Source organism: Anopheles funestus, chromosome 3RL (assembly GCF_943734845.2).
Source record: "Anopheles funestus chromosome 3RL, idAnoFuneDA-416_04, whole genome shotgun sequence".
Taxonomy (NCBI): Eukaryota; Metazoa; Arthropoda; class Insecta; order Diptera; family Culicidae; genus Anopheles; species Anopheles funestus.
This window is the reverse complement of record NC_064599.1, coordinates 63583805-63595070: the sequence shown is the minus strand read 5'-3', so window position 1 is coordinate 63595070 and position 11266 is coordinate 63583805. Positions and strand designations below refer to the sequence as shown.

General features: G+C 38.7%; 1 protein-coding gene across 9 annotated transcripts in view; it reads right to left on the bottom strand.

Annotated features, from left to right (window-relative positions):
* Positions 1-1254: 1254 nt before the first annotated feature.
* LOC125766880 (uncharacterized) overlaps positions 1255-11266 on the bottom strand; it is a 41197-nt gene continuing 31185 nt past the window's right edge. For 8 of the 9 annotated variants that reach the window (XM_049432961.1, XM_049432952.1, XM_049432957.1 and 5 more), the window contains one exon: positions 7597-9972. In XM_049432961.1, the coding sequence (XP_049288918.1) occupies positions 8728-9972 (1245 nt within the window). In that variant the 3' untranslated portion in view covers positions 7597-8727. Of the gene's footprint in view, positions 5642-7596; positions 9973-11266 lie in introns of those variants that run through there. The other variant, XM_049432959.1, reaches the window with a different exon arrangement.

The following is an 11266-nucleotide window of genomic DNA, read 5'->3' as shown; positions in this document are numbered from 1 at the left end:
TCTAAAACCACTTTTTATTACAACAGAGTATCACTAACCCCGAATGAAAACCGCAAACACAAAGCATTTGTAACGTGTGATGTTTTCGGTAAGCCTATAAAACCACATACAACTAAGTGAAAATTCCTTTCCACTATTTCGGTGAGGATTTAAGCTTTATCCAGTGTTTTTTTTTTGGGTATTCTCCGAAGGTCAAGTGGTATTAAATTTGCTTCACAGAAGGCACAGCTACTTAATTCTAACCACATCATCTTTTCATCCTTTCACCAAACGTTGATACACACGGAGACGTATTCCATGAAAGCTCAGTTGTGATATACTTACCTGTGTCGAAAGGGAACCGCAGGTCATTGAATTTTTCCTCCCGAACAAAAAGTTGTATCTTCATTCCAGTCGTACAGGAAAACAAAAAAAACACCAACATACTTTTATAGACTCTTCTTCCTAACGACAATATCTGTCCTTCCGAGTTAAATACTGTGGCTGTCATCTGGTTCCCTGGTCCCTTTTTTTATCTACCTCCATCATCAGCCTGAACACACAAAAATAATACATAACAAAACAACAACGCAGCACTTTTTGGGGGGGGAAACATTTTATTTCCACACACTCATCCCAGCGAGAACGAGAGAATGTCCGAAACGTGTCGGGGATGGGGTGAATGGAAAGAAAACCCTTCGCGACCAGATTTGGTGGCATGGAAACATGCTGCCAATGATTGTTTTCTGTATTGTTCTGCCTACCGCAACGTACAATAAAAAGATCGTCTCACGAGCATTGAGTTCTGTGAGCAAATGGAATGGAATGAATGGACCAAAACCCACTCTACCCAGTCTACCAACAATATGACAGCTTGGGGACGGATTAGAAGATACATTTCACACGCTTCACACTGTATTTGGTTTAGTTTTATTTAACCTTTTTTTTGGGGGCGGTTGTTAGAAAGGCATCCGGTGGTGGGTTTTACTTCTCGTACAAACAGCAACTCTAATGCACCGGCGGATGATTCTGACATCGTGCTGACATTGTTTTGTCCCATCTCGTTAAGGCTCGATTCAATTGAGCTTTGCGATGATTGAACGATTTGTGACATGCACGTGAAGCATTACGTACGCGTACGTGGCGTGAAACTGATCGTCTTCTAATAAAATGGCATGGCAGAAAATGAAGAAAGTATCTTTTATACACGTTGCAGGTGATTAGAACCACGCCGTATAAAACCGGTCATCAGTTAACAAAGAACAACAATACAGCTTACGTTTCTTATTTCAGTCTTAGATTAATAAACTGGTTTCGATATACGCTGCATTTTTATTATGATTTGACGATCGTAAAGGGTTTAAAATTTATGTTTGTATCTTTTTTTTCTTTTCTTCTCCATCGTAATTTCCGTAATTATCAGTAGTATCATCAATGCGGTGATGATGTTAATGATGATTCCTGCCACTTAACTTCTACACCACTTCATGGGGCCCCTCTTTCGTTACGAGCGTTCGCAATAAAGTGTGTGTCAGTGCATTGTAAACGCTTCCTGTTTTAAATGTAAACTAATTATCCTTAAACACATCATCAATCGTTTGAATTTAGCCAGTTTGTGCTACGTAATACATTGAACACATGGTTTCCCGTTTTTGTTTCCGTACGATCGGAAAGGAAACACTAACACAAATTTCTAACCTGAACACAGTTTGACCACACACACATACAAAAAAGAAGGGAAGATCGACTCTGCAGATAGGTTGTGCGTTTTCTCGTTTTCTATTTCATGCGCTTGGGACATCGTTAATAATTTATATCAATTATTTTCAGAAAGTTGCTAATTCTGTTACGGAATTGAAATTAGGCTGCTACTTCCAATTCATGGTGAAAAATTACCCGAGATTTAAGGTCTTCCTTTGTATGAAACAACTAAAAAAAATCTTAAAAGAATTGTGCAATAATGGAGAAAGTCCAGAGAACAGAATTAAGTTCGACCAATAAAACCAATCGGTGTAAAAGCACCTCACACTGTTTAACGATATTAAACGATACCTTCCTTCATTGTGCTAAAACACGTAGCAGAAAGATATCTTCAGTAGTGATTTTTACGCACGTACAACTTTTTAATTCATTTTCTTCTTTACACTAGCCTATCCTAAACACGGCAAAAATACGCTTTTTCCCCATTTTGTAAATGCTCTAATTTTTTTTTGGTTTTCTCCGGATGCGATTCTTCACATTTAGTTAAGAATTGTAACATTTATGATTGATCGATTGTTTCAGGTTGTTTTTTTTTTGCATTAGCTTATCGAAAATTTATCTTCTGTAACGTTCATTGGTATCGCTTTAGATTGTATTGTATCATAAGGAAAAAATAATATAAAACAAAAACGTTTGCGAACGTACGCCCGAGCTTGGTGAAATATAAAAACCGTTACAAAAGGTTACAATTTCAAATGTTTAACGACTTTTTTTGCGCTGAAAATTCACTGCCTAAAGGTAGTTTATTCTCTTTGCTGTTAGCTGTAAAAGCATTACGCGTGTAGAAGTAATATTCCTGAAAAGTTGTCTTTTTTCTGTACTTATTTTAAACAAAAACTCGCTTCACTGTTTCTGCTACATGATTTGAATTATCTTCAAACACAAACCAAGCGTTGATTGAAGCGTTGCATGATATTATTTTCCACCACCAGATGGCGCTAGCCATTTATTCAATGCAGAGTTGTCAAACCTTTTTCCGTTACAGTGTTGTATTGAAGAATATTAACCTTCGGATTGAAAAACGTTACAGTGACCAGAGTTTGATTATGTTCCGCTACAATCTACTTTCTTGAGTTCGGTATCGTTTTTGTAACTCAATTATAAACCTTCACAACTTAATTATCGCTGCACAAGCTTCAGGAGTTTTGTGGAGATACTTTGAAAAGCGCGTACCATTGTAAAAAAATCAAAATAAAACAATGATTGATATTCAAAATTCCGTTAATCTTAACTTCCAGTAATAAGTTTTTCATCTTTTTTTATCTTACACTAGTGCGTTCGATTGTATAGCATTTACGTGTAGCTCATCGACTCTTCCCTTCGCTCGACTTTGATCCGTTATAGACGTAAGAAAAAGGAATAACATACAATTTCGAAGATAATTCATTGCATGGTCGCGGTAGATTAACAGATATATTTAACTCTTTTTTGTTTAAACAAATAATTAAACGTGGATAGTTCAAAATTACACACTTACACACGCACACATTCGATAAATGTGACGCTTCTTGATGATTGTTATGCCTTATGAAGAAATGCCAAAAGTAGTTCTGCTTTCATCATCTCATGTCATTTACCTTCGCATTCTCCTATTCGTGGCTTACTTTCCGTTAGCAATATAAGAAATTGTTTAATCACGATGTTTGAGCAATATCTTCTTCATCGTCTCTAGGTTTAATGATTATTACACGAACCACAGATCGTCGTTGAGACGTTTCAATATAATACACCGCCGTGCTAATGCTAAACGTTTCTTCGTTTAACTGGAACGCGCGTTCATCTTCGTGTTTTTTTTTTGTTTTGCTTTCGTGTTAAGCTTGTTAAGCTTCTCATCAGTAGGAATGTACCATGTAGATTTTATCAAATAAATATTACTTTACGCAAATTCGATACTACCTTAACTTAAACCGAACAGATACGTCAGCTTACTTAGTAACATTAATCCTAGTGGTTGCGTCAGATGTGAAAAGTTGTAACGCTTCTTTTCTTTTGCTTGTACCAATGGTCGAAGCAAGCACAGTGTAATGATAATGATGCAAGACATCATTCTTAGATTCTCCGTTTATTCTTAGCACGATGCATTTAGACACTTTCCCATTCTCAGACATTGCATTGGCAAATTCTTTGCCTATTGCCTTTTCTTGTGCACGTTATAATTTACAACTAACCTCATTGCAACGAACATCAATTTTCATGAACTTTTTCATAATAATACTTTTATCACGATACATGCACTAGATTGCTCGCACTAATATGCTCGTGATACACCTTTCACTTCGTCGTAGGCTTCGCTTCTGTGTGCTTCCGTTCACATTGCAGTTAGTGTTACACAGTCTGAATTTATATTCGTTTTGTCACACGTTGATTACATATCGTTAGTCTATGTTTGGCATGTTGAACCTTCCGAAGACTGGCGGAAGATAATCGATCGTCGGCGTAACATAATATTTCTATCATAAGAGTTTTTGGTTAAAAAGGGGATCAAAATGTTTAAACTTGTATGTTTTACGGCAATAATGGCGCAAAAGCGGCCATGTTAAATGAAGAAAACTAATAGCAAACATAGGCCCCTTTCTCCGATTTGATCGTTAATTTTTTTCCTGCTATAAACATTTGTAGTAATTATGAAAATTCTGACATTTTCATACCTTTCCCTCACGTTAAATGAATTTCCAAGCGTTTAAATAAATCGATACTGCTTCATTCCATCGGTAGCCATCTTTAATGCAAAGAACATTTTCACTAAAACGCTACCTACTCTACCTAGCTTGATATTCAAGAAAATCTGGATGATCTTTTTTGCTATGTCTGTAGGCTCGTTCGATTGCTTTCGAAAGTTTCATCGTTGCTTACGAAAATTAAACAGTGTTTTACTATTTCTTGTCATGTCCTTTCCTCAATAATGGATGCTCGGGTAGTGATGCTCTTTATAAGGAAGGAAAAATATATCATATGGAAATTGCATAGGAAATCGTTGAAATTGTCCAATAGAGCTTTTAAAATCATATTCGTGGCGGTTTGAAATGATGCAGTAACGTACTCATTGTGGAGCTACTGGTTGTCGTTCCCGTTGCCGGTGTGCCAGCGTTACCACCGCTGGCCGATGAATGATGATGGTGATGATGTTGATGATGATGAGAGTGGGGATGCTGATGATGCAGTTGTTGAGCATGAAGCGGACCAGTCTGACTTTGGTCCACCATTGGCCAGTCATCGTCACTGTCGAGCAGCTGCCGATCGTTCACGCACACGGATACGATGCTCCGTCGACCGACGGGGACTTCTCCTGCAGCATCCCCACCCGGACCGTCGCCGACACCCGATGTGCTCATGACATTATGCTGCTTGGTGAGCAGCTTCTTCTCGTCCAGCGATTTTGATGCATACTCATGCCAAACGACACCGGTCCGTGGTGCGACTCCACCCGTTTGATGGTTAAGACTGCATCCCGTAACCGGACAGGTCATGCCAGATGCCGCACCACCGGAAACAGAACTGGACGTGGTCATCGTTCCGGCAGTGGTGGTTGAAGTTTGTTCGAACGAAACGGCCCGCTGTTTTCGCACACGACCCGATCCAGCTACTATTGTTCCGCTCGCTGCCATCGGTACTGATCCACCGGCACTATTATTGATGACCGTCTGTACCACCACGAGACTGTTGTTGATGATCGTATCGTTAGTGCCATGGTTGTTGGAAGCAGCTGTGTTAGCATTCGTTCCTCCTTTGCTACCGTTAGCCTTATTGCGAAAACTGTTCGAGCGTGAGGAACCATTTTCCTTGTTGCGCCGCGATGAGGATCGATGCAGGTGACCATGGCGGGAACCACCACGCCGACTAGGACGCTTAGCCGACGATTGATGGACCGATTCTGCGGATGCACTCAAACCGACGTTTCCCACTGGTACGATATTCCAACGTGTTTTTTTTAGGGGAAGGGATTCATGTCGATTTTTGGCACGCAAAAGAGCGCACAGGACAAAAGAGGCAGGTGAAACAATATTTACCACAAAACATTCAAACAAATGGGATGGAGGAAAACAAACACACACAGGATACGAGAATACGGCAACGAATCGTCATTTGCGTTGCATTGCGATTTGGTTTTTTTTTACAGAGCACATGGTACAGGGTGGAAAGCAGAAGAACGAGAGAAAGATAGAAAAAAGAGAAAAGTTTTGTTTTAGAATGATATTCCTAACAACTGCGAGAAAAAAAACAGAAATGCAAAACATATTTTAGTGACTCCTCCGAAGAGCTTAGTGTCACTGCTTTTGCACACTCATCTCATTGCTTTTATCAATTTACACAATCAAACCACATGATTTATTTGCTTGTATTGTTATGGAATGTTTTTCAAACTGTCGAGGTGAACATACTACAATTTTGATGGATTTTTATAATGACATGAATGAATGATACACAGGAACAAAAATCTAGTCTACAAAAGACAAAAAAACAAATCTAGCAAACCTAACAAACCTGATAAATATAGAAATGTTTACCAAGTTACAATGTCTATTATAGAAAACTATTAAAAATATTGTGCAAGAGTTAAGACAAAAACAAAACAAAAAACACAACTATCCTTCCAAAAAGTTTTTAGAAAAATATAAAACAAACAGCATCACTTCCTACATCGAAGAAGGAGATTAACACACAGGAAACAAATGTACAAATCAACAAATCAGAAACCATTAGTTAAAACTGCATCCAACAAACGAAAAACAGAAAGACTTTCGAACCCAAAAAACCCTGGTCATTCCGTTAAAGTTCTCCCTATATCACACAACACACACACAAAATCAATCACAGCGTAGTGGCATTCAACATTAGCTTAGTACTTGTATTATTATTCGCACGAGACAGTACGGTGCCACGATGTGCAGCACCACAATTATAAGTAACAGCATTAACACTTTTTTTTTTTGAAAACCAAACATATCACGTACAAATCGACGATATGGATGCGTTAGGTTCATATTCCATTCGCCAAAAACAGTCAACATCAGAAGAAGAGAAAGCGTTCCGATCATTCGAAGGTAAGAGATTGTATACAGAGAAAGAGTATGAAAGAAGAAAAGAAAAAAAGAGAAAAGAAAACACACGCCCGTTAATAGCCATACCTAAGAAGTTCCACTCCAAAGGGAAGTGAATTCGTCCAACATCAAAAAAAGGTCCGTGAAACACACAATGATTCGTAGCAAAGTGTCTTTTCGCTCTGCAGTAGTTTTAAGGATGTACAGTATACGTGTGTCTTTGTTAAATTTTAGTTGCAAAAAAACATATTAAATTTATATTTTGTAATATTCTCAGCAAGATTCCAGATTTTGGTGTACGCATTAGTGTAATCCACACACACAAACATGATTAAAATGTTATCCTGTTGCTTCGGTTTAGATATGTACACGCGGTAGGGATTATTTAGGAAAAGCTGTTCGACAAAAAATAGTCGCATGAGTGTTTGTTGTAATTATTTGCATATGAAGGATATGCTATTAATTTGTTTCGATGGACGTGTGTTTGTAAAGCATAATAATAGATTAAAACTACATTTGTGATTATTGGAGGAAAATCATCGCACCCGCAAACGCAACGGCTATAATATAAAAATAATTAAAAAAAACACAAATAATAAAATTATATTTAAAACAAAAGTAGGAACTTCCTTTCTTTTATTATCTTCGCGTATCATTGCGCCTTTGCGCTGCCTATTTACGTGATTTCTAATTTAAAACATAACAACTTGCCACTCTATGACGTATTGTCATTCCTCTGTTTCGGTGCTAAAACTGATCTGTGTTTTTTAACTTATTCATGCAAAATCATATAACACATATGTGATTGTTGTTATAAAGTTGAAAACAAAAATTTGGGCTACTATTTAATTGCTATGCGCAGCAGCATATATACATAGACGCACATTAAGTGTGTAAGCATAATAAAGCTAGCAATTGCGGCACTATGCGTGTGAGCCATCATAGCGCGTTTGGAATGTGCAGAAATGGTCAAAGCTTTATAAAGCTAACAGGGTGTTTTCCATGATCGGTCTTGTCACAGACAGTGGTAACTCCCTAGAAATACATCCATAAGTGTATGATTTTTTTTTGCTACAGGAAGGGTGTTTTGGATCAAAAAAACAATTCTTCAATAGAAAACAAATCAAATTAAGGGGAGATATGCAAAAATGTTTTTTTTTTTTCAAAAGTTTTTACAGGAAATTTTACGTTTCAAAAATGAATGATGTATTACTAGATTTAGGCATCTTCTTTTAAAATATTTTACAACTTTTGGATTCTTTCGGTATATTTTACAGTGCTTCCACTTCGAAGAGAGCCTTGTAAAAATGTTAATTTTTGTGTTTTAAATCACTTTTTTGCGTATACTTTCAAATGGGAATTATTTCCTTCTGTAAAGTTTTTTTGCAACTATTAAGTAAAGTTGCAAAATCTCTAAAATGAACATTTATTCAGGCTTCTGATTGTATATCTCCCCTTGAACGAACCTATCTCTACACTCTCTGGTCATGTTGTGCTCATAGTTTTCCATTTTTCGCCGATGGAAATCAAAATAGTCTTAAAACGATTACACGCATAAAACTCAATAAATATTGTACCTTTGCTTATCATATTGTATAATTAATTTGAAATCATGTGAAAATGGTAATTATCTCAGTAGAACAAAAAAAATACTATCCTTTCAATTCCTGTCACACGTTTAAATCGACGTTCACTCTTACTCGGATTGATTATGTTAAAAATAATGAAACCAAAACATGTATAAAAGTAAAACAAAATAACGCACATGTTATACAAATACAATTTTTTGTAACGTGCGATTAATACACATAGAAACGTTAAGAAGAAGAAAAACACACACATACAGCTCACTACCGTTCGTTCTCATTCTTGCGCTTAAAAAAAGTCATTGCATTTCGCTCTCTGTCCACTTCCGCAACACAACACCGTGACGGTATGTGCGTTGGGTTCAGAACAGGAAATCCAAAACCGAAAACACAATCATCGAAAGATTGCTTTGGCGCGAGAGCGTTGTGGAATTTCCGACCGAGATCGATTGACTGACATTACTATTGCGCCGTTTATGAATTTTGCGACCAGCGAGCGTGCTATCATTTTGCGATGCTATCAAAGGACGTCGGGATGCTGGGTTGGGAACGGTGGAGATTTTATTGGGTGAGGTAGAAGCGGCAACAACCGTGTTAGGATTAGTCATGGCATGCTCTCCTCCTTTTGTCCGCGAGTTACCACCGGATGGTTTCGGTTTACTCTTTGTCTCTCCCGTAGTTGGAGCAGATACTGGTCGCCGAGAAAGGCCTGATCCGCTTGGTATAGCGCCACTAGGATGAGCGTGCGTAGCCGTAGAAGTGGTCGGTTTCGCACAGGATTCATCCCCGGGAAGGAACGATCCCGACGCTACTATCCGATCGTACGAGTTGCGCCGCAGCAAGGCACGTCGCCGACGACGACGTCGATTCTCTGCACGCATATCGAAATGATGGCTCTGCGAGATTGCAAAATCACTCTCATCGCCATCTATCTCGTCATGCATCATCATCAGATTCGCACCATCTTCGTCGTCATCATTGGTGCTCATGCTGGAGTGCGTTGGGAAATTGTTATCCTCATCGGAAAAGTGTCCGACCGTATCCTTCTCCGCGTGTCTATGCTGTAGGCGCTTTTCAAACATTGGATCTCGATCCATTTGCTGCTCCTTCCCACGGGAGCACAAAGAGTCACCACAGGATGGAGGAGAGACATTAGGCGCATAGGGATGACGATCGTTTGATAAGCACACTCGACTGTTGTTACTAACGCTACGTGCAGCAGAGTGTTCTTTATTAATAGCGGTGCAGCGAGGCGAATGAGGATCACTTGACATTTGCACTTCCGGAGAAGTGTGTTGATGATGATCGTGAGTGTTATGATTGTAATGATGTTGCTCATAGTGACAGTGATGGTGGTGATGATGGTGGTTCTCTTGGTCTTGGTTAACATCAACATCGTTCAAATTATCTATACTAGCATAGGTACCGATTATTCCGTGCGGATGATGGTGGCTGTGACCGATCGCTCCCGGGATCGGCGTCGAGGTGACAATCTGTGGATGTATCAACGAGCCGGTACCGTCGTGGCACAGCTCTAGCGAGCTGCCCCGTGCACCCAGGAACCACTCGGATCGGGTGCGCATCCTTGCCGCCTGCCGTTCGTGCACCTGCAAATCCATCATTCCGCGTATCACCGATCACAGTGTGTTCGGGAATAGCACCGCGGATGGTAAATCGTTTCCAACATCGTTCATTGAAAGAGAGAAACACAGCGAGTCGCACAGGGAGGTTGATGGTACGGGGAAAAGAGATCAGTTTTGCAAATGTACCATAGCCAAATACATTATCCACACATCGCAGAATTCGGAAGGATGTCGGAAGGAGAGATCAGTGAAGGTCAGACGATAGAGAAAGAGAGAAAGAAAAAAGGATTCAAAAAAGTTCAGATTAATGTTACACACTTGCCATACACCGCTGTAGCAGTCAGACTATACCGAGAGTACTATCATAACTCAACAAATACGCTTACATGATCAGTAGAGTGATGTACTAGAAACGGATTAACCAGCCACATGCCGAGCTCTACTCTACTGCGGAGCACTAGGGTGTTTTATTGTTTTTTTTTGTTTTTTTTTTGCTAACAGTGTCTGTGTCTGTCAGTATGGAGGGTATTAGTGAAACTATACAGGATAAAAAGTAAAACAAAACCAAAAACAAATCAGCGACAGAGCAAATGTTATCATTGTTATCACGAACAGATGGAGTTATATAGCGTATACATAGGATGAATGTAACGTGTCACATGTTGGCTGCATCCAGAGAAAGCGTGTTCAGACTGCGGTGAAACAAATGATCGATGTACGTCGAACAAAAGGTTTACAATACTGTCGAAACGGAAAACATACAGCTTAATGCATTTTTTGAATTTAACGTCGGAGCCCTTTCTTGATTCTGTTCAAGTATATCTAGATTATTTCGAGATAGCTTTGGAATTCTTTGTACTTTCTGGATGTTTCACACTTTGCCCTTGTTTTTGGAACGTTCACACATTTACAAAGCCTTCTGGGTGTCAATCTAGAAAGTGTGAAAGGTTCCAGATCTAGCTCGATGCAATCTAGATCAACTTGAACAGAATCCGTAAACTACTCCCGAGAAGAACTTGAAAATTCTGTAAATCTTTTCAAATTATACTGAACCATATTTCAATAGTTTGAATTACATGTACTCCATTTTAATTATAACAAATGATTATATTTTCAAAATACCTATTTCCATGTCCTTATTTTATGAAAACCCAGGAAAAAAGAACAAACAGATAAAAAATAAAAACACAAAAAATTTAAATTCATCCGTTCAAAACATAAAGCTGAATGTCTCAACATACACAAAATTACCACCTTTTGTATCCAGCTTCCGAGCAGGATAAAATGAAATCAACATTCCCATAGGCAATCATTTATG